We start from the raw sequence: 25,656 nt of genomic DNA on the forward strand, positions 1-25,656 counted from the left end.
CAGATACCTTCGTCTGTAATAATCATTAAACCCAGATCAATTATAACAATTATTTGGTATGATTCGCGTATTTCGTAACGCATCAACATAGGTCAAGGGTGCCCTGAATATTTTCTAAACACTTTCAAAGTTGAGAAAAACTGCGTAAGAATGTGTTGGATTTTCTCGGTGGTTTTAACTTTTAAATAATTTAAACCATTGAATCTCCATCAAAACGCACAAGTTAATAAAACTAATATATAGGCACAAACACAGAAGCAAAACATACAGTCCAGTACGCAATAATCTTGTTGCTGTCTCATCTGTGTTTAAAATAGCGCATAATGATTCCCAAGTTTATATGATATCTGTTCATTTGAATAGCAAAAATGCGCAAGAACTGCGAAAGATACATGCGTCGTAATCGATGTGATACATCGAAAGTAAAGTTCGATGCGTTGTACAAAACGATGTCAATTTAATGTATTGTTCTGCCAATTTTACAAGTGTATCCGGCGTCTGGCCCCGTTAAAGTTTTCGTTTTGTTAATATGATTAATCAAATATGTGAAAAAGCGTACATCAAATATGCCAATAGTGGATTGACAGCTCATTGTCTATAAAATAATGCAATAAAATACTTCTGGATTATGTGTAAATGTAATTGTTTTATATAATTGCATAACAGAAAAGGATGATAAACATCGTATCAAATAAATTTATGGCAATATTAATTTACCCAACGTCTCAATGGACCATTATTTTGTAGAGTAAAAATGTAATTCCACTTAAAGATCCTTCAAAGCGGTATGTGTCTACCATTCATTAATAGTTGGAATATATATATTGAATGACTACCTCGTAAAGCTATTTTCGTAGTATTTCAGGCATAATATATACTTTTTGTAATATTGTGACAGCTGACTGATTCTTCAATGTGTTGATACTATAGAAAAAAAGATGGCAAAATATGCCATTATGCATCGGAAGAGATATATTCATGTTCATGGTTTTGCATTTAAGTGTTCCCATACCTTGCGTTCTGAAATTGCAGCCCAGAGATCTTCCACGGTCTCTAATAAAAGTGAGTATTTAACTATGATAGAGTTTTGCCAATTTTTGCTTAATCATTTATTCAAGGGTGACATTGCTAAATCAATTATTTGCAATTTTATTTCATAAAATAAAATACATTATGTGCTGATATAAAATTAAAGTACATGGCACATCTGTTCTCAAGTTGTACATGTCCACCTAAGGTTAACCCCTACATATTCATAATCCTATTAAACTGCTTAAACTTGAGTGTTTAATTGTGTTAGCAAGATTTAAGGTTAAAGAAAGTTCGTTTGAAGTGCTTTTTGTAACGTTAAACAGAATAGCTGATGTTGGAAAATGCTCTCAACACACTTTACAAATCTGGAATAAAGGGAATAAAAATTACTCACCATTTCCATTCTCGGCCCCTCTTTTTTGCAATGGTTATAAGTGTTTCGAGAAAGAGCAAGAAAAGAGCCCCGCATAGGTACCAGCACCATACGCTTTTGGTCACCATGTAAAGTCTCCATATTGCAATAATTCCATGACACGCAAACAGAATTCGGACAATCAAAGCTCGAATATACGTGAAACAACCCATTATATACGATGTTTATCGATGCACTTTCGCAGAAATTATTTGAAGAATTGTTTAAAAACGTATCCCTTTTGAATGAGGATGAACAAACACTAGGTATATCAACATTAAGTCTGACATTGCTTTCGTACATTTATTACTAACTCATGATTTTGTCAGGCATCATATAGTTATAAATATTATAAGTAGGAAAACGTGGTGGAAATATTCCAAAACTTGTAAGTTTTAGCATCGCTTCTCTTTTAATTATGTTACAAGTTTATTTCAGATGAAATCAACGCTAATTACATTGGAACGAAATCATTGTCCATTTTACTGTCTATTCCAACTCGTGATGACACTGGCGAACGCTGCTCTTTCCCCATGTTCCGATATCCACACATTGATGGAGGATAACTTGCACAGTGAGTGGCAGGATTGCCAATATTTTGATCAGTTCTAATATTTGCCAGCTCTTCTTGTTTGTCTACATCAATGAATATGACATGAGTAAACATATAACTGACGTCACGATTTTTGGTTTAGGCAGTTACCTTTACTGTACAGTATCCAGGACCAGGAATGAAACATTTACAAATTGTAGATTTCAAACTCAAGAATTATTCACATTTAATGGAGCAATAGGAAGAAGGCGTACTGCTGTTTTCCACGATGTCGTCGAAAAAAACAACCGAATCATAGACATTTTTATGTTCACAATTATGGTTTAATTTCAAACGAATTACTGAAACAATCAAATATTAAATATTCACGTCTCTCTTTCATTGTTTCCGAAGCCGCAATATTCGTTAGGTCATGAAACGCCTCGACTCAAAAACTAAAACCATTCCAATATAATAATAGTCATGAAAAAACGTTCTCTACCTGCAATTAATTATGTGAAAAGTCCTACAAATACGTAATAATTAGGAATATAATTTCTAAAACAAGTTTCGGGCGCTTTCTTATTAGTCTAAACATCTCCCTTGTGAAGTGTCTTTCATTCCCAGCGCTATTGTTTTTGCTCCTTACTAATACATTCTATAGAGACTAAACATTTCGATCAGGAACTTTTACAGAGATTTATATTACTTATAAGGTAGATTGGACAATGTTCTGGGAGTGGCCAGAAGAAAGCTTACGTATTAACTATTCACATGCACCAAAATAGTGTAGCTTAAACAGACACACTGTGTTTTTCTTTAATAGTATTAAGGCTTTTACTAATAATATGTATATCATTGGTTTCCGTTTCGGATCACGAATTCCGACACAAATGTTTGTTTTTCCGATATGTGTTTTCTTACAAACCATTTATTATCAATCGTGTTTAACAACTAAGTAAAAAAGTGTTATCCCTGAATAGAAATTATATAACTTAAATTGAATAACTTATTTAATAGGCAACGGGGTGTCTTTAAGGATGACTCCTCTGGCATAAAGAGGGTGGTAGTGATGTGTTGGTTGTGAGTTTATATCAAATGAAATAGTAATGCTAAGCAAACCATAAAGATACATAAAAGTTGCCGTTTAGACATGGTTTGGTATTGCTCTTCACGATTTTATGGTGAGTTTTTAAAGAATATTCGTAAAATGTTTCCAGCAGCTAGTTGGGCAGACAGACTCAATGAATTGCCCGTATCTTATTTTAGCCGTGGATATAATGGCAATTCTTTGAAGAGTATTTGCCTTCTAATTTTTAGGATGAATTCCTTATAAGAAATATAATGTTGAATATGGCATCCTTATATAATAATAATACAGTAAACTATTCTGCAAAAAGAAAAACTTTTTCGATTTACTGAAGACACGACAATAAGAATGTTGAGGGTCAAGACTTTTAGAGAAAATAGGAAATTTGATGCTTTCTCACAACTGCAGACAAGGTTTGGACTGGGCTCCGTTATATAGTGGTGTTTTTTTTTTTTTAAATTATTAAGTAGAATAATAATAATCTATGTTACAATTATTTAGTATTACAATTTCTATAACAGCAATCATTTCCACTGACACGCTTCTATTTATGCGGGGGAAACATATTGTGGACTAAAATCCAAACGTACGCACCTTGATTTGACGACTTGGTGAGAAACAGGTATCGCTAAGGGGATATTTCGATACTAAGTAGAGAGAACCATGTTCGAATTTAATACGCGTAGATAAGAATAAAAGCAAGAACAATACTGTATTTCTAGCACCAAACTCATACTTAGTCTACTCGAAGTAATAAACACCGTTCGGGTAAAGTAAATGGCAATTTAATATACATCTAAACATTCACAAACATACGTGATAAGCATAACATCCTGTTTACAGTAAGTATTTAAGATGAAGAATGACTTTAACTGGAACGTTTATACAACCATACGACTATAAACAAACACAGTGTCTTTTAGCATCATCAAATATGTATGAGTGCATTTTAAGTAATAGCATGTTCTCACAAAACCACAACCCTTTAGCTACTAAATATGGTATTTTATCATCTTGCTGGCTTATCACCCTCGGAGTAAGTAATTGGTTTGATTAATCTTGGTGTTTACCACAAGCATGCTGGTTTTAAGATACATAAACAACAATACTTGAAACTGCTCCTGCATATTAACATTCAGCTAAGCTGAAAGGTCGTCCCCATTAAAACAATTAGGTCACAATTTTTCACTGCATGACACTACATTGTTTAATGAATATAGGATTCTTTAAATTGCTATATTGATTTTGCAAAACTCTTTTTTTATGAGACACATATATCTAAGACATGCATCATTAAGTAGCACATAGTAGCACATATAGAGCCTTACCCACGAATGTCGATATCATTAAAGAAGACTTAACATAACCACATTATGAAAGCGGAAGGAACTTAAGTATCGATTCAAGCTAAGTATATAATTCATGCATTTTTATTCACGCTGTAAACGTGAGATAAATATATAAATAATATAGTTGACTTCCTCTGCTCCATTTGTATCAGCAAAGGTATTTCATACTCATTCGAGTTTGTTCTCATAATATTGTATTGAATTAGTGTATGTAAGTGAAATGTTCTGTATCCAAATTGCATAATGAACTGATCGCACATACCTTTATCTGTTTTAACCATTAAACAATATCAGTAGATAATCATTATTTTGATATATATAGCTTTTGGTCACAGATCAATGAAGGGTCAAAGCCGTCTAGAAAATAGTCTCAGCTATAGTAATGTCATTTCCGGCTCAATTACACTTATTAAGGTAAAATACTCTAACCGCCAACGGTAAATTGTGTTGTCAATAAGGGTATTCGCCTAAGTTGCGATATTGGATGTCATACAGATAGGTCAATTTTTAGAGTTCTGTGTGTAATTTACTCACAAAAGAAAAAGAAATAAGCCGTAAAAAGGGTAATCATAATTCGACTTAGGGTTTATCTCTGTTGTCCTTATATTATGTATCTGTAATGATTTAAAACGTTTAAGTCAATCACAATATCCATTCATTTCCTCTTTTAATCGCAATTGTAACAATCGTCTAGAGGAACAGCGAGAAAGGCGTACAACAAGCACCTATACTCATCCGGTCCCAATTACGTAATGACCATGTGATATAACAATCATAATTCGGACAATCAAAGTTCCGATATATGTAAGACAGCCCATTTTTGCTTTTTTTCTTAATGTTGTTTGGTTATGCTTACGTAAGACTCTTACTACCATTACGAAATATGAATCTTGTAAATGATTTGATTAAAATATGTTCAGATAAATGCACTGGAGTTAGCGAAATAACATGAGCAGATTCCACACGTGAAGATACATAATGGATATGTGAAACAAATACAAATGACGTTCATCGTGTTGCTTTTAGTACAATTAATTAATCTTTGAACGTATTTATAAGTGTCTCGGGAAATTTTGCTTTTGACAGGATATGCATCGAGCAACAGGAATAGCCATATACTGGTTCTTTGTTTCTGTAGTTTGCAACATTTTATGTATAGACCCGCGAACAACTTGATTAATTGTGACAGCATCGAACAAAATAAAGTTAACTCGGGAATAACCTGTATTGTTTTTCAACCATGAAGCGTAAACTGGCTGTTGTGATTAATTGTAGTGATTCGTAGTTTGTGTTGAATTTATTCTTAGCATGTCAGGAACCCCCAATATTGAAGTACATTCACATATTGAGTGTTTTAATTATATTTAGCGTGAAATATACGACGTGTCGACGTGGTGAAACAGAGGTCTTGATAATGCCATCTGTTGTTTAAACTCAGAAATGTTTATCAAAATCCATTTAACCTGAAATCAGTAGATAAAATGATAGATTTTATTCTTCCAAGTTGGAGAGCAGAACTTATAAAAATATACACGATTATTTGGAATGTCTACCGAGGAAACATATAAAAAAGAAGGTCCGTATTCCTAGCACCTGTCACATACTCAAAGAAGCAAAAAGAAATAATAGATGTCATTAATGTAAATGATAACAGGTATATGCAATGTTAATTTGACCTAAAGGTAAAGCTTCAGCATACGGAAGTGGCCACGATAAAATCCAAGTAGCTATAGTGAACAGTATTTGAGATATAGCATTATCGGAAGTGGAATGTTTATGAAAGACTTCTAAATAAACACACACTTCATAAAACATTACAGGGTTAGGTCTGTTTCTCTCGAGTATTTGTAAAGTAGAAGCATATTCTAACAAGACCACAAACTATCTAAATGTTTGGCTCATATTTTTCTGCAAATTTATTGTCATTGGAAAATTTAAGATCAAGATGGGATTGATTTAATGATCATTGGTATACATGGTATTTATAGGTTAAATCGACAGAGGCTGCATATTTTCATTTAGCTTCAATAAAAAGTCTGAGCGTTACGTTTAATGCAATTTTTTCTCCTTTTATAAGATGGACTCTAGAAATACCTCCTTAAAGTAAGCTAAAATAATCTAGGTATTGTCTCTAATTAACAAGTCTGGTTCGCGTTTGAAATCATGTTCCTGTCCCACATTGATAAATTAGAAAGATACATCCTTGATAGCGTTAACTTACTCTGACTAAGAAGTGTCTCTTCGAACAGTATTTATGCATTGACGTAATCTTATAAAATAAAAAGAGAGATTAAACGATGGCTGAACCATTGAATTTTGAATGGATAAAGTAATTGAAGGCATTTTCGTTTCGTACAAATTGTTAAAAAATAAGGATTCATATTATCTCTTTCAAACATTCTATTTGATTCTTATTAAAAAACTAACTGCAAATAAATAACCTGACACAACAACGGTACAACCAATGTTTAAGCTTATGTTCATTCAATGAGGACAATCTAATTATACGAATAATGTTTTTCTTTCATCAGTGGCCAATAGACTGCATGCCTAAGGTTACACTTGACTTGAAATTCTAATTGTGTTTTCTAATTACGTTTGAATACGTCCTACTTCTACCACTAATGCGTTGGTATCTTTTTTGTATAGTGAATCAGCAGGATATTGCATTTTTCCTAACTGTATTCGCAGGTGTTTGTATTTAATAAGGGTAAATCGGAGTAAATAACTTATTATATGTTACTTTCTTTATCAAAATTGTTTAATTGACTTAACACACAGATGCCTTTATTATTGTCGTTTTGATAAGTATAACTTTAAGAACACGTATCAATGCAGAATTCAAGCTGGCTTGGAAATTCACCAATTCTTACTTTCACGGAATATGCATAGGGACATTTCATGTCATTTTCGCTTAAATGCACTTGTCAAGGTTATAAATAACCTATGCCATGAACGAGGACATAGAGAGAATCAACCATAAATGCTACTTAGGTACTTAGGTACGAAACCCGAAGTACACATCCTACATCAATTATTATATATAAAGCATATACTAGCAAGTTTACATATCTGTAAAAAATTGGGGAAAACACAGATAGATACAAGCACAATGAGCATGGATTCTTTTACAATTTAATTAAGTATATACACATCAGCATTAAGATAGTTCTTATTTCAAACTGTAATAAAATGCTATATTTTAGTTCTTCATTTTAAAATTAGTTTTATGCTGACGATAATTGTTCGCAACTACAAATATAATTGAAAAATGGAACAAATATCGTGTCTCAAGCTCCTAACCCCACGAAAACAACAACATACAAAACATACCCGCAGGTTATTTGAAATTGTGCAGCAGACTTATATCAACCCTATATTAACTTTTTGTTTTAAATGCAAATCCTGATCTTGATAAAACGTTTTTGTGATTTTAAACCGTATAATATTATCGACATATACCGGAAATTACATGAAAACAGTAATTTTTAAATGGATTTCTGTTGGTCACCAAAGCGGCAAACACTCTTGAAAGTGGAACTTGGTATTCTTTTATTATATGCCCTAGCCAATTACGAGAGCAAATATTGAAATAGATGTTAAAACTGGTGCTTATCCTTTCTTTGAATCATTATTTGTTGTTGGTGTGGTTAAACAATATTCACCAAAAACAACTGTTAATATTCAAAGTAAGCAAGCTTTAAACTATTTGTTAACATGCGCCAGGTGTACGTGTTTTAAGTTGTTTTCGAGTCTTAACGACAATCTAGATACAACATAGTTATGTAGTTTTATTTTAGTTTTTACTATGATATAATATTATACAATTATTATTATTTTATATTTGGATCAAAATTATGAGAAACCAAAGTGAATATGCTACATATTTGTATGCTTTTATCATTGTCTCAACCAATGAGAGACTGACTATTTATAGGTCATTTATTATAACATTTTATTTGAACAGACACTTGAAACAAGATTCGACTGCTGTGTTCAAGCTCCTTATTCAATCATGAGAGTGTGTTTCAACATTGAGCTAAAAATAAATACATAGTAATGTTAAAGCAAGTGATGAAACCTTAATTCTTCATATTAATACAGTTCAAACATTTAACACAAATAACAGGTTTGAATGTTCCCCCTTAAAAGAGTAAAAGAGTCACTTTTGCGAATATGTTTCATCAGAGAAAATGGAAAAAAGTAAACCAAATATGAATGGTGATTGACAGCCCCGTGCCTATGAATGCCATAACATACTTCAAAATTATGTGTGCATATAACTGGTTTATATAATTGCATAACAGAAAACGATGATAAACATCAAATCAAATTGTTCAGAAGCGATATCTAAATAATGCGTTATTGTGTTGGGTAAAAATGTAATTCCACTTAAAGCTCCTCCAAAGCGGTATGTGTTTAGCATTTATTGCATATTGAAGTATGTTCGCACGATTTCCTGAAGAATATGTTATATTTTGTGCAGGATATATATATATTTATAACTAATTAATTGAACAATGGTTTAATACTGCAAGGATATCTATAAAGAAGAAAATCCTTGACAGAACATGCCATTTTGTATGGTAAGCATGTCATTCTAGATGCAACGCAGTTTTTCATACCATCTTGCGTTTCAAACATTGCAGCCTTGTGTTCTTTTACAATTATCATATAACATACCTCATTTCTCGTGAACGAGCTCGTACTTATGATATGTCATTAACATTACCAACATATTTCTAAACAATTACCATTTCCTCTCAAATCAGAACTTAAATTGGTTACAAAATTTTCGGAACATGTAGACAGTTAACAAAAGACATTACATCTAAAGGGAACTTTCATTATTTGCGGATAATATTTTAGCCTTATTCATAATGACGGAAATATATCTTAGGAAAAGTTTTATTTGAAATGCAAAATGTAGAAATTCTGGAAATTTCGGGAAAACGCGATTATGATTAAAATACACTTTGTAACTGATTTTTTCGCATCAGATGTGAAAGACAGTTTGATTACCAATGTATTCTATGTCTACCTAGTACATATCACTTTACTATTCTGCTTATTATAATCCTATTATTACGATTATACTTGTTTGGAAAATTATGGTAGCAGTTAAATACGAACTGTTTGAAGTGTTAAGAAGGATTGTTGTTGTTGGAACTGTTTGCTCTCATTCGAGTTCCCAATGGCTCTGCTCAAATCTGTTCACATATTCATATATAGTTTAAGGAAGGAAGAATTACATTTGTATATGTGTTTGTACTGCTGTTCCAGCTTTTGTAGTAGTTGACACATTTATTTAAGTATATATAGTTAAATACCAATTATGTTTACTTTAAAGCTTCCTCAAATATTCCAGAATTATTTGAATGCATTTATTGATCATAATAAACACTTTGGATATCATCAAACAATGTATGATACTGCCACTGGCAAATTTAGTGCTAAATCACGATTGTATCATATATCATATTGTTATGAAAAAAATAAGTAGGAAACCGTGATAGAATCTTTCTAAATATTGCAATATTTAGCCTCACTCCTTATTTCACTTCATACACATTTGTCTTAAATGAAAACAACACTCGTTAAGTATGCAAAAAATTATTGCACATGTCATTGTCTAACCAAACATTGGTTGGCAAAAGCCAATACTGCTCCTTATGCAAGTTCCAATACTCACAGATTGCCAGGAAAGCCTTCACAGTGATTGACGAGATGGTAAATATTTTGATCATTTCTGATATTTGTCTTCTCTGTCTACATTGATGAATATGACATGACGTAAAACTAACGTAACTCTTTCTGATTAAAGCATTTATATTATGCCCACTTCTTTTCAGGGCTAAACATTAACAACGTGATGTGTAAATTTCAAACTCTCGAAGAATTTATACTAACTTGAGTTCTAGTTAGATAAAATATTGCCGTATTTCACGAGTAAGTTGCCGAATCAAAGAAAAGATACAGTTAAAAATCAAAGAGAAAAATAACCGAAAAAACTGAAATGATCTAACATTCAGCATTCACGTAACTCATTCATTTTTCCAGTAGCTGCAATATTCTTTACGTTATGACTCAACTCAACTCCTTGACACAAAGTCTGATATTAATCCAATATTATGCAACAAGGTTGTCTACCTGTACAATTAATTATGAGAATTTTCTACTTAATGTTCTGAATATGAAAGATAATTACTAAAACAAATTTCCGGCGCTCGCTTATTCATTTAAACTGTTCCGTTGTAGAGTGTTCTTTACTTCCCATGGCTGTTTGATGTGCTTTAGCAGAAAAAAAAAGTTTTTCTCACAAACACTTTCGGGTTTTACTAATAACATATTAATCATGTGCTTCCGTTCCAGATCAGTACATTAGATGGTTTGATTGTTCGAGCTATTGTTTTCTTGCAAATCATTAAATATCCAATTATTTGCAAAACTTAGTAGACAACTACTATTATCTAAAAAGCTTTAAAAGGTTTCAAAGCATAATTTTTTTCATTATGTAGAATGATGCACTTTATACTTCTCCATTAAAGATTTATATCTAAATTTTCATAAATTAATGAATAAGCTGGGTCTCGTTGATAAGAGTGACTCCTCTGGCAAGAAGAGGTTGGGGTAAATGTATATACAGTGTAAAATAATATTTATAACCATTAGTTGGAAATCGATATCTTTAATCAAAAAATAAATATATCCATTATTGCGTTACAATTCAAGAAAAAAGTTGCTGAATCTAAATCACATGATAACATTTTACTAAGCAAAACAAAAAGGTAAAGAATAGTTGACAAAATGTTTGTATTAACTATAAATATAGCTTATTTTATTGTTTTAAAGTATTGGCAATATTTGCTGAATGTTTGTGTATGTGCTTGTTAAACATTAAAGGACTTGAATGTTTCCAAAATAAATTAGCTTAATAAGAGTTAAGAACAAACTATTCTTGAATTATATTCTTCATTTGATCATGGATTTTTTTCCGTTTACTTCCGTATGCAATTATTGCCATGTTATCTCAATTCTAGACAAAATTAATAGTTCCTCTTGTCCTTATCCTGATATAAATTACACAATTACATCGATACAAGAATGCCTTCATGAATGCACAGGGATGAGAGTAATTACAGGAGAAGTTTTCATAGATGATTTTCAAGCAACTAGACAATCATGTGAATAGGAGTCGAATGTTTTGTATCGTGTTGCTATTAGTAAGATTAATTTATTATTATCAAGAGAGTTAAATATATTGTGGGAAATCATGCTTTTTGACAGGATATGCATGGCAGTAAGGGAACGGCTCTATATTGGTTCTTCATCATTACAAGATATTGTTGATTTCAACTGCTTAATTAAAACAGGCAGTTTCTTATTATGGAAGTGGCGATTGCAAATCACAGAATTTGGAATTCAGAAAAACGAACAATCCAGTTTCTGATAGTAATAGACAATAGGTTTACGTTAAAGGAAAAAACAAACAACAGTATAGAGGGGGATAGAGAGCTTTATTTACTAACTAACTATAGTTCCAAACTATAAATATTTGCGCACATATTCAATGCTAATGATATATAGACTGTTATAAGCGCGCAAATAAGAGCATGCAAAAATATACATACAGAAATTATATGCATGAAATGTTACAAATAAACAATGCATGAAAGAAAGATACATTTGGTATCTTTTGATTTCTTAATTGATTTCACAAAACATAGTTTCATTATGAGGCATGCATCATTATGCATACATTAGCGTATATGGAACCTTATATGGAACCTTATCCTCGAATGCCGATATCATAAAATAATAATTAACCAACGCCATATTTAGAAGGCGATATGGATTGACGTATCGGTTCAAATTAATAATACAGTTGCAGAGTATGCATCAATTAACGTCAATGTATATCCATATATCAAATGTAGTTCGAATATGACTGAGCTGTGTTTGACATTTTTGCTTGCCTTCGTCTTATCAACATAGCGTATTGGTCATTATTGGTATGTTTAATTTTTGCTATTTCAATGTTAACTTAAGGACTTTATATTTTATTGTTATCAAATATATAAAAAGGTTTGTTGGGAAAAGGGAAATATGGATGTCGTTTTTTTTTTATAAAACTTAAACAAAAACAGAGGCAAATCATTTGTATCCTAATATCCAACAAATATCTCGTTTCATTTCTATTGTACATTCATAAACTGTCATTGTTATTTGATCAGCTACTTGGTTTGTCCCCGAGGTTTTCATCGTATCGTAATGCTTTTTTACGTTGTGGGCAATAACTGTTTCTACTTGGTGCCCTTTTGTCTTTTGCCTTTGCAAATGTAAAGGACGTCTCGAGGTACAGCAAGAAAAGCGTCCCACAGAGATACATATACAATCATCTTACATTTTCGGTCACCATTTTGAAATGACCACGTGACAGACGAATAGCACAATCAATGCTACGATGTATGTTAACCAGCCTAAGTGTTTTTAATCTCCCTAATGTTTTATTATGCTTCGTTGGTCTCTTAACGTCATAAAGAAATCTGAATAATGTTAGCACATTGAAACAAATACGTTCTGATGCATTAAAACATGTGTAATAACAAGAGAAGTGTCAATACAGGATATGTGAAAAGAATACAAAGGACGAACATCGTGTAAATTAATCAATTAACGTGTTTATAGGTGTCTAGGGAAATTTTGCTATTAACAGGATATGCATCGAAGACAAGAAATGGCATTTTTTCCGCAGTTTACAGCATATCATGTTAACGGCTCGTGAACAACTTGATTCATTCTGACAGCAGTGAACAGAATGAAGTTACTCGGAAATAGCTTACATTTTTTCCCAACCATAAAGCGTGAATTAGTTGATGTGATTGATTGTAACGATTTCTAGTTTCTGTTCGATTTATATTAAACACGGTATGAACCTTCTGCAATGAAGAACCGTTACTTATTGAGTAATTATACTCCAATGAGTTTGGAAACAATGGCGTGACGACTTGCTGAATCACAGGTCTAGCACAAATGTCATCAATGCATTACTTTGAAATGTTCAAAATCCATACATTTATGCTGAAATCAGTTATTAGGTTATCTTGAATACTCACAGAGCAGACAAACGAAACTTAATCAGGATGTATTTCCAGCACCAAACACACTATTTACTAAGCAATGAAAGAATAAACACCATTATAGTTAATACTAACAGGTATAATTAATGGCATTAAACATAATGGTTAAAAATAAGTGGTTAGGTTAAGCCCAAGAAACAATATTTAACGGTAACATTTGAAGTGGCATGTTTATGAAAGACTGGTATATAATTGAACAGACGGTTTTCTTGGATAATTATGAAGGTCTATTTCTCATGGGTTACTTTCCAGAAGAGGCATGCTAAAAATCACAAATTTAAACTACTAAACTATTTGCTTGGATGTTCCTGCACAATTATTATCTTTGAGGAAACCAGAGACTAAGTTCGGATTGATTCGATGACTAAACATATCTGAAAAGAAACTTTCTTTCAACTTCGTCTACCTATTTTCATTTATTCCTTAATCAGTTTTGCGTTTTTGTAACTCTCACAATTTCGCTCCACATAACACGATTACAACTGTCTTGCAATTGGTATATGGTTTTTGGAAAATAATGTGTCTTTGTGAAATACAGACTCTTTAGACATCTATCGTTTTGTAAGATAAACAAAGTGTTATCCACTATTTTGATAGAGTTAGACAACCCCTCTTTAGGTAGATGAAAGGGATTTAGGCATATATCTAATTAAAAATACAATTGCGGCCTATACGCCATGTTACTCCATGACCTGACATTGTTAATGTCAAAAAGAAATATCCAATGTAGGCTTTGTGTAAGAAGTACCTCTCCGAACAGTGTAAATATATTGACGTTATCTTACAAAATGAAAGGAAGATGAACCATTTTGAATGAATAATGTAATTCACATGTGTTTGTGTTTGGTAATGACTCTTAAAGAATAAAATATAACCTAATATTATCTATTTCAAAAAATGAGGATTTTTTTTGTATCAAAAACAAATTATTTTTGCTAAACAATTACATGGCGAAACATACAACGTTAATTATATCATTTGTTAGTCCATTAATGGCACAACTAAACAATATAAGAATAAATTTCATATTATCACTCTATGAATTGATACACTGAATACACTCAACGTTGTTTTATCAAAATTGTATAATGTACTAAACACACAAATACCTTTTCTATGTTATATCAATTAAAAGAAAATATGTTTTAACAGTCGATTTATAATCGTTTAGCTTTAAGATGACGGATCAAGGCAGGATCAAAGCTTTCTTCACCAAAACTAGCGTTTGACGGATTTATCATAAGGACAAATAATGCTATTATCAAGGTTATGAACAAAACATGCCATATAAATACAGGACCAAATCAACTATAAAAATGATACATAGGTGCAAAACCCAAAGTAAAATTCCTAAATCAACCTGTAAATTATATACTAGCCATTTTTCATATCTGTACATCATGGAAGAAAACACAGATACATATAAGTGCAACAAACATGCATTCCGCTGCAATACCAATTGGTACATTAAAAAGAGCAAATACATAGTTCCTATTGTAATAAAATGTTATCTTTATTAAAATTATTCATTTTAAGATAAGTTCAATGATTGAAATAATTGTTTACAACTAAAATAACAATGCAGAAGAGAAAACCAGCTATAACCATTATCTTTTCTCCAGGTAACGAAAAAACGCAGGACTATAAAGGGTTTACAAATAATAAGATACCAATCATACAGTTTGCAGTGCGTTTTGATAATGATAATATCTCATGAAATGGCCCACTTGAAATATACACATCTAAATCTTTGGAAGAAATTTTTCCAAAGTTTAACAATCGAATTGAATATAAAGTAAATATATTTTTTGTTGTTATGAAACAACACAATGCAGTATTGAAATGGATACAATATACGTACGTTTGGAATAAGTAAGTCATAGTATTGTTGAGTGTGTACGAGCAAATGAATATATCATGTTTACCATACCATAGATATGTAAATATATATGAAAAAAAAAGCTACAGAAACATGCTCATTGGCAAAAAGTTTAAACATAAGCCCGGTTTAGTGGCAATGGGCAAACGCCAAAAACATATCTCAAATACCAGTTTGAATCAATTAAAATACATGTAGAATAAAGCCGACCAGTTAGAAAACATTATTCGAAAAATCAATAAGACACAAAATGCCTTCAAGAAAACATTAACAAAATTTACAGCAACTTACACAAAACCAAATTGATATTTTAGTAAGTCACATAACAACAAATGTAGGTCATAGAAAATATTGTGCTGACTTCCGGTCAGAAATCATCATTATTACGTTTGTTTATGCTGCTTTCAAGAGCAAAAAACAAAATAATATCAAACAGTAGCATTAGTTCATCATTAACTACTACAAAAATGATTCAGTTGTGTTATATGCATTAAAGTATTGACAATACCTTGACCTCAATTCTGAGAAAGGTGTTAACAACATCATAACATACAAATCAATGAAGTAGATTGTGATGTACATTGGATATAAAAACCAAACTTTGTTACAAAAATGGAGAAATACAAAAGAGCACGTATGTAAATTTAAAGACATTTAAGATATGAGTAATCTAAAAAGATTCCTTAATCGCTGTGCAAAATAATGTGCAATCTTTATCATTATACTTAGTTCAAGTTCAAAACGCAATTCCTGATCTTTATAAACCCATGTTGTAGTTTAATAATAATATATATGTATATATTAATGACATTTTTCGGAAATTACTGGAACAACTCCAAAACCGGTTATGATTGTTAACGGATTTCTGTGAGTCACCAAAGCGGCAAAATCTCTGGGAAGTGGATCATATTAGTTTATATGTCCTTTACAATTATTAGAATAATACTTTCTCCAGTTTCGATCAAGTGTAAGCATGTTATAACGTGTTTAAAAATAAGTTGAATCCTGTATTGTTGCCGTATGTTTGTTTCACGGCTGTGTGGTCTAATCCCGTTCGGATTTTGCATACAAAAAGAGTGTATTGAACATTCGTTATTGAAGTTGTAAAATGTTCTGAATACACCAATAACTACGTCTGTAATATTCATTAAACAAAGACCAATTATAACAGTTATTTTGATGATTTGCGCATTTCTTTACCCACACCTTGAAGATATTGCAACACTTTCCAAATTGAGAAATTATGCTTATCAAAATAATGTACTATTTTTATAATTTGTACTTTTAAATGGTTTTGCACTTGATATTAAATGCTAATGATGCCATGAAAAGTGCATAGAAACGCACAACAGCGTCGGCAATGCTGCCCTAACAGAAATATCATGTTATTCAGGCGCCCTTGGAATTCGTAGACAATATCTGCAATGGGTGTGCAAGTACGTTTTTTTATCCAAGAACTTCACAAGCATGTTTTAATTACCAACCCGCCATATCGAACTAATTTAGCGAATAAGGATATTCTTTACTGCAATAAGCGTCATATATCATGCCAAAAGTACTAGAGCCTCTCAAAATGCAATAGGCATATATAAAAAGAGGTAAAATATTGTTTAACATTAAGTGAGTTTTTAGTAGCAGGGTCAATGTTTACGGAGTTTCATGTCCAGATTCATAAAACTACAACGAAAACTATAGAAATAAGCCCAGTAGACAATAATGAAAATACAAATTTGTTTTAAGTGACAAATTTCAAGACTAACTAACACTAACCAGACACAACGTTTCAAAACAACAACACAGAGCCAAGTCGCAAATAACCTGTTTTACTATATACCCATCATAAATCCACACCCAATACATGTCGCAAAATACGATAGTTCGTATTCTACTCCAGTGCAATACGGCCGTATTCCACTTTTGTGACGTCCAGTCAAAACAATTATCGTGTAGCGATGTTAAAATGACGTCATAAAACAAAATAGTGCGTCGTTAAAATGACATTTATTATTAGCATGTGGCTTTTAAGTGATCTAACCAGTAATGAATATAATAAAAGGGTTATTAATACTGTGTTTGATCCGAAATGTCGTATTCGACTCACGTGGATTTTTGCAGATTTTGATTTCACTCGGCTTAAATCCGAATCAGTAAATTCCACTAGAGTCGAATACAACCTCCCGGATCAAAACTCAGTTCTAATAACCCTATTTTATATGCACACGGATTAGGCCTAACTGACACTTAACGAGATACATAACACATCATATAAACAACCACGACGGACCACGCATGCATCACATTATCCATAGTATATATAACGTGGGGTAACTGCATTGAAACAGTCAGTGGAACAAAGGTCATTTATGTTTTAAAGCACTTTCATACTAACTCAACCCTCAATATCAAAAATCTTACTTTTCATCGAAAATAACAAAATCAGCCTTAATGCATAATTAAGTACAATGAGGAATTGCAGCAGCCTCATGTGTGCACTAGCTTGTGACTTTTGGTGCACATGTGCTCAGTTTTCGTTTGTTGTGTTCTAGTCGTCTGACCATGTAGTAGTTTTGACATGATACATTACTTGTTGGTTCTTGCATCTTCATTTGAATTCGAAAAATTGTAGGATGATAATTTATATATGAAACGATGCCTATTAGAATACGTTTATTAAACTATCTATTTTTAATTTGACTAACGGCACTTATATTTTCAATTTCCAGGATGAATGTTATTGCTCTTCGTCGCATGATAAAAGCAAGAAATATTAAATCGGTTGATTCAATATCTTTCGATCGCAGTATTTAAGCGTTTAGATGTTCGAAATTGTGTTATATCCAATAAGTTGGCAGTTTTTTTTCAAATATACGGAACCCTTATTCTGTGATTTGAGCAGTCCGCTGTAATAAAAAAAACAACAGGGGAATCGGTGGATTAAATCAGCGCGTTTGTCAGTAAAAAAGAAAAGGATGTTCAAAAGTAGTTGAAAACATTCATAAATAATGATCTTTATTTCGGTGTAAACATTATACACCATTACCAGAACGCTTGAGCTTTTTTCGGACAGAGCTCTACCGCTTTGTTTTGCATGAGTGTTACTCTTGTCCATATCTTTGATTGCGAACTATAGAAAAAAAACGTAAATAAAACATGTCAAATAATGATTGATAACTCCATGTCTAGTATAAATGTCATAGCATTCTTCTTTATTATGTGTGAATATAATTGTTTTATATAATTGCATTACCGAAAACGATTATAAATATCGTATCAAATAAATTAGAAGCCATATGAATTCCCCCATATCTCAATATATCGTTATTGTGAAGCCTAAGGATGAACATGTTATTGCACTTGAAGATCCTCCAAAGCGGTATATGTTTAGAATTTATTGCGATCAATGATGATGGGGATATATATTAAATGAATTTCTCGCGCAACATCGTGCCAATGAAAAATGTGCCAACTTAGTATAAGTTATCACAACTTTTTCCAGAGGTGTTTTAGTAGCTTTCCCCACAATCATTGCAAAATATAAAACGTATGCTTGTAATATTTCCGGAAGAATAGCATGTATTTTTGGTAATAGTATTTACAGCTGATTGATTCAACAATAGGTTGATATATATATATATATATATATATATATATATAAGAATATCTATCAAGAGAACTAAAACATGATAAACTATGCCATTATTTATGGTTCATGGTTTTTGCCATTCTAGTGGTCTAGTGCTCTACCTTTTTGAAATTGCAGCCCTGTCCTCTTCAACAGTGTTCCTGATGGAGATGTTTTAGTAATTCGTTTTCCGGTAAAATAATCTGTACTTCGTTTATTTTAAATCTTTATTTTTACTCTTTCTATAGTTTAATCATTATCTTGTTTACAACGATTGTAAAAACAGGTTATAATAATTTATAGTATGTCACTCTCGTTTGTACGTAGTTTGCGAGAGTGTGGTATTATTGTAGAAACTATTGTATCCTGAAATGTCCTACTTGCCCGGCTTGGCGACCACTAACCAAACTAAAGTGCGCCCAGGCCAGAGATCGGAACCGGGTCGCCCTAGTTGGAAGTGATTGCTCTAACCACTGCGCGTACCGGAAATTTTCAAGATGCGGCGGCAGTCAACAGTTTTTTTAATATTTATTTTGCATGCTCAGGTTACATCAAACTATTACCGATAGTCCTTCAGAACAATGATGATATACTATATAATAAGCCCTTAATATTTCAAAACATTTATCATTTGCTTTTGCTTTAAGAAGAAGCAGAAGTATTACCAGCCAGTTAACATAAAATTGAATTTTCATCATTTTGTGGTTAATATTTTGATCTAAATTTCTAAATTAATAAAAACTTTAAAAAAAACATCAGTGAAAAATTAAGTCAAAACTCAATTCGTCATTATTTTCGAGAATTTGGCGTATTTCTTATTAACGCGTTGTTGCTTATTTAAAAGTTTCAAGATGTTACATGCACGTTTCTGATTAATTATTTGTATTAAGAAAGTAAAGAAATTTAGGGAAACAAAACTTACCATTTCCATTCTCGGCCCCTCTTCTTTGCAATGGTAATAAGCGTTTCAAGAAAGAGCAAGAAAAGAGCCCCGCATAGGTACCAGCACCATACGCTTTGGGTCACCATGAAAAGCCGCCATATTGCAATAATTCCGTGACACGCAAACATAATTCGTACAATCAAAGCTCGAATATACGTTAAACAACCCATTATATGCGACGTTTATTGATGTCTTTCTCGCGTCTAATATATGTATTTGTATTTGTACTGCTGTTCCAGTTTGTGTTGCAACTTGCACGTATATCTCGCTATATATTTTTACTTATTATGTTTCGTTGCGAATACACCCAATGCAGTCATATAAATTATAAGTTTTTCTTGATGGATAAGTACTAGCTCACGATTTATCATTCATGATATTGTAATAAATATTTAATGTAGGAAAACGTGGTAAGAACCTTTTTCAAATATAATCGTATGTAATTTATAGCACTGATTCTTTTTCTACTTCGTAGTGTCTATTTAAAATAAAATCAACACTCTTTATATTGGAACAAAATCACTGTTCATTTCCTTGTCTAATCCAGCAAGCGTTGACGCTGGCGAATACTGATCCTCCTGCAGGTTCCAATATTCATAAATTGCCAGGATAACTTGTACAGTGATTGACGGGATTGGCAATATTTTGATCACTCCTCATATTTGTCATCTCATTTGTTTTGTCTACATCGACGAATATGATATGATTAAACATAAATGTGACGTCACAGATTTTGGTTTAAGCGTTTATGTTTTGTCCACAATTTCTTATCAAGACTGAAACATTTATAACTTGTAGATTTTATACTCCTGAATGATTCATCCGTTTTCCAGTAGAAAGAAGATGAAGTTATGCTGTATTCCAAGACGTCGTTGACGAATCAACCGTAACACATCCGCTTTATTTTCACAAATATAGTTAAAGTTTAAACGAATGATCTACACTAAATAAACAGACGACCAAACATCGACTGTTCACGTCTTTGTTTCAGTTTCCCAGAGCAGCAATATTCCTTACGTCATGAAACGCATTGACTCAAAGACTGCAATTATTCCAATAACATGAAACAGCGTTCTCTACCTGTACAATTAATTATTTGAATTTTCTACTTAATGTAATGATTATAAAAAAGATAATTTCTAAAGCAAATTTCCGGCGCTCTTTTATTAATCTAAACATCTCCCTTGTCGAGTGTTTTCCTTCCCACTGCTGTTTTTATGTACCTCACTCCTGCATTCTGTGAACAGAACATTTCGACCAGAAAACTAACAAAGATTCATATTTCCAATCAGATAGGTTGGTCAATGTTTTGGGCTCGGCCGGAAGAAAGCGTATTGATGCATTAGTGGTATCAAAGGTTCGCATGCACCAAACCATGGCGCTTAATCAGACGTGATTTATGTTTCTTTCAGAAAGTGTTTAAGCTTTGACTTATAATATATATATAATATGTGATTTCGTTCAGGATCAGCCAAAATCAACTTTAGGCTTTAAGGTCTCGTGCATTTTATTTTTGCAAACCATAAATTATCTTTCTGTTTGTAAAACGCAGAAAAAATGTTTAATCTAAAGTTATGTATTAAGGATGATTAAAAAAATAGAGTATTAGCATTTAAAAAAACTCCTTTGAAATTTGAAACAAAATTTTGATACATCAATAAATAAATATTGGCGTGTTGTTAAGGGTGACTCATCTGGTATGAAAAGGGTTGGTGGGACGAGCTTTGGTGCAAATTATAAACATTCAGCACAGCAAAATGCACCGGAAATGTACAACCGGTGTGAATAAATATTTATAATCATTAATTTTGAACCGGTCACGCTCATTTTTAACACTTGAATTCAATATCGTATTACAATATAATACGTGTGGTTTATACATCAGATGATAAACTAATAATAATAATTACCGTTGACAAGAAGTTTGGATTTAACTATATATATACTTTTCCCAAATAAATGAGTTTATGAAAGAAGAGTTTTGGAAAGAACATATTATCATTTTATCATATTCTAAACTTCATGGTGTTTTTATTTACTTCCGTGTGCAAATACTGCAATGTTATCTCAGTTGCAGACACAATTAATCGTCCCTCTTGTTCCTATCCCAGCAATTATCAGAAAGTCATGATTATAAATTATATGATTACATTGATAGAAGTATGTCTCATGAGTGCACTTGAATGAGTGCAATTAGAAGAGAAGTCTCCGTAGCAAATAGACATGTGAATGTAATTCGTATTTTTTTGCATCGTGTTGCTATTAGTAAGATTAATTAATAATTGTGAAGGGTTGTGGGAAATCTGTCTTGCTTTTTTGCTGGATATGCATTGAAGAAAGGGAACTGACACGTAATATTTCTTTATTTTTAAATGATATTATTCATTTCCACGGTTTCATTAAAATAATTACGAAATTACAAATGAGAGAAACGTAAAAAAAATGTCTTATCATAGCACATTAGTTAACATATTAACATATCAAAATACGTTATAACTGGTTAGTTATGTTTTCAGGATAAACTATTCTTCCAAAAGGCTTGTTAGAGTTGTTAAATAAACGGTATTCAGGGTCAGCAAATGGATTGGAAAAATAGGAAATGTAATGTTTTTTTGACAGCTGCTGATATATTCTGATTGGATTCCGTTATATTATATTGTTCTTAACATTAGTAAAACAATTTACTAGTACTATAACACTAACATATCATTTCCACAAGCACGCTACTACTTATGATGGGGAGATTTTTTGTCGAACGAAAACCAAACACATGCGCACAGGTGTGACGACTTGGTAAATACAGGTATCGCTTATATCAACTGCGTTCAACAAATACATCGTATCGACAGGAATACGCAGAGAGAGGTATCGAAACAAAAACAATGCTTTACTTCTGGTACCAGACACAAACCACTCGAAGCAATAAACACCTTGCAGGTTATAAACCAACATCTTAACCTTTCACAAACGGAAGTTATCAACATAACAATTCAGTAGCAATGTTTAAAGTATTTAGAATATAGAATGGGTTTGAAGTGGACTGCTAATAAAACCATACGACTTTAAATAAACACATGGTCATCATGTTTCATATTACATGTCTGTTTTCTATTGAGTTTTATTTAAGTAGTATCATGATCTTCCAAACCACAAACCCTTAACTCTACCAAACATCTTTTTCTTTTATCATCGTGCAGGGTTATTACCTGATTAATGTGTTTAATGCTGGTATTTATCATATGCATAATGATAAGAGAAATAAATCAGCATATTTGAAAGTACGCCTGCATTTTTGCATTTAGCTAAGCTGAATAGATTTTAATCAGTGTAGATTCTACTGTATATCTTTTCTCTCTTAATATAGAATCTGCAGAAGTGATTATTCCTGTAATACTTTTTTTAACTTAGGTCACACGATACTCCTATGCATGACACTAAAAAACAATAAAACATGAACATGGCATTAAAAAATAAATCCGGAAATCTTGTAATTACTATATTGATTTTGCAGAACTTTGTTTCTTTAAGATACACTTATCTGTTTAGTTATCTTTGAATTTCGTTATCATTAAAGAGGAGTCAACCAAAGCCACATTAAGAAGGCGACTTATGTATGAGTTCAAATTAATCAGACAGTTGCAGAGTATGTATGCATTTTCTAAGATAATTCTAAATGGGAACAATTTCACAATTGAAGTGAATGTCTTAAAGGCGGTAACTCTAAGATTACCTTATAAAAGACATTCGATGAATGCATGGTATGTCTGCAGTGTTTGTGATGCTGTTTGTAAGAATTTTAAGCATATTATGTGTCGTTTTGGCTTTGAGGATTTGTTCTTGAATAACTCATCGTTATTTGTCTGGCTACTGGGTTTGTGTCTGTAATTTTCTTTGTTTATTCATGCTTTCAAACGTTGCGGACAATCTTTCCATTGGCTCCTTTTGGCACCGGTCACCATTTCGAAATAAGCACGTGACACACGATCATAATTCGGATAATCAATCAAGCTCGGATGTTAGGCCGTCCATGTTTCAATCTCGTAAAGGGTGTTAAGTTATTATTTGTATGTCTCTATTTATCACAAAGAGATATGAATTATGCACTGGGGTGCGTGTAATTACAGGATAGGTTTCAATACATGATAACGCAATGTTTTTGTGAAAAGAATACGAATGTTGTGCACCGCGATGCTTTTTGTACGAGTAATTAATCATTTGAGATATTTAAGTGTCATGGGAATATTCCTTTTGACAGGATATGCATCGGACACAGAAAATGTCAACATTATAGTTTTATGTTTATGTAGTTGATAACGTCATGAAATAAGTTGATTCATTATGACAGCACCGAAGAGACCAAATTTAACTTTGGACTATCTTACATTTCGTTAACAATCTTTAAACACGTAACATACTCCCAATATTGAAGAACCTTTACATATTGAATATTTATACTCTCATGCGCCTAGATTCAATGACATGACAAATTTCCGAAAAACATGGGTTTTTTACCACATGGTTAGTCCATTTTATTACAAAATTGATATATTTACCTTAGAATTAGTACAAAAAATATCTGCGATAGTCACAAAAAAGACATATACAAAGCAGTATTGGTGTGTTCCTAGCATCGAAAACATATTCAAGAAGAAATGAAAGAATAAACTCCATTGATGCTAATATGTACATGTATACTTAATGACATTGTAACCTAAAAGTAAAGCTTTTACAAACGGAATCCGGATAAAACCAAAGTATCAACTTTTAACAGTATTTCAAATATAACTTGATTTATAATGACCCGTTTATGGAAGACTACTATATAAAACGCGTCTTTTTACATCAAACATAGTCTAACCAAACTACCACCAGCTAATAAACTACCAAAATGTTTACTTGTAATTTTAGCATACTTATTATCCTAGGGTAAACATGCGATCAGGATGGGGTGGATGGAATCGACGTGCTTTATACTACGGCTGAATGGTTTCATTTGGCTCAGGTGAAAAGTCCTTAATCAGTCTAGCATTTTTCGTTCCTTTTTTATTTAATTGAATGTTGAAATTTAATATTTTCTTAAGTAAACACTCAAATTGAGTTCACGATTCCGCTCCACCTCACGTGAAGAAGGCTTTCTTGTAATTGATACATTGCTTTCGAAAAATTTCGTTTCTTGGTTATATACAGTTATATATATGATATAAAGCAGGAAATCCTAGATTGTTCGATAGTTCGCAAACGCCTCATTAAGAAGGCGGTCAGAATGAATCTATTGTCTTTAATTATTAAGACAGTTACGGAGTATGTATTCATCACACTGGCCTGCTATTGATCATGTTAAATATATACCCATGGTAGCGTTAACAGCATAGCTATATTTACGTAATCCTATGTAATAAGCAGAGCAATTAACCACGCCAGAAACGTTTAGTTGATGACGTAATCTGTAGGTATTTGTGTTTGGTATGGTACCCCAGAATATGAAATATTTAAGGATTTTAATCCATTTTTAAGCAGTTATGACTTTTTATCGATGCTAATGAAATGCACGGCCATGAAATAGATACAACCTATAATTCCGCATATGTTTTTTCATTCATGATAATCTTGCTATGTTTCTATCATTAGTTTATGGGTCAGCACACTGCATACCTAAG

General features: G+C 32.1%; 1 protein-coding gene across 3 annotated transcripts in view; it reads right to left on the reverse strand.

The window, feature by feature from the left end:
* Nucleotides 1-25,656, reverse strand: part of LOC128246408 (transmembrane protein 26-like) — a 68,346-nt gene that overhangs the window by 28,599 nt on the left and 14,091 nt on the right. The window contains exon 1 of one of the 3 annotated variants that reach the window (XM_052964595.1): nucleotides 19,979-20,601. The exons of 1 other annotated variant lie outside the window; for it this stretch is intronic. In XM_052964595.1, the coding sequence (XP_052820555.1) occupies nucleotides 19,979-20,169 (191 nt within the window). In that variant the 5' untranslated portion in view covers nucleotides 20,170-20,601. Of the gene's footprint in view, nucleotides 1-1,426; nucleotides 1,618-19,978; nucleotides 20,602-25,656 lie in introns of those variants that run through there. One more of the 3 variants, XM_052964594.1, reaches the window with a different exon arrangement.

The sequence above is a fragment of the Mya arenaria genome, chromosome 9 (assembly GCF_026914265.1).
Source record: "Mya arenaria isolate MELC-2E11 chromosome 9, ASM2691426v1".
Classification (NCBI taxonomy): domain Eukaryota; kingdom Metazoa; phylum Mollusca; class Bivalvia; order Myida; family Myidae; genus Mya; species Mya arenaria.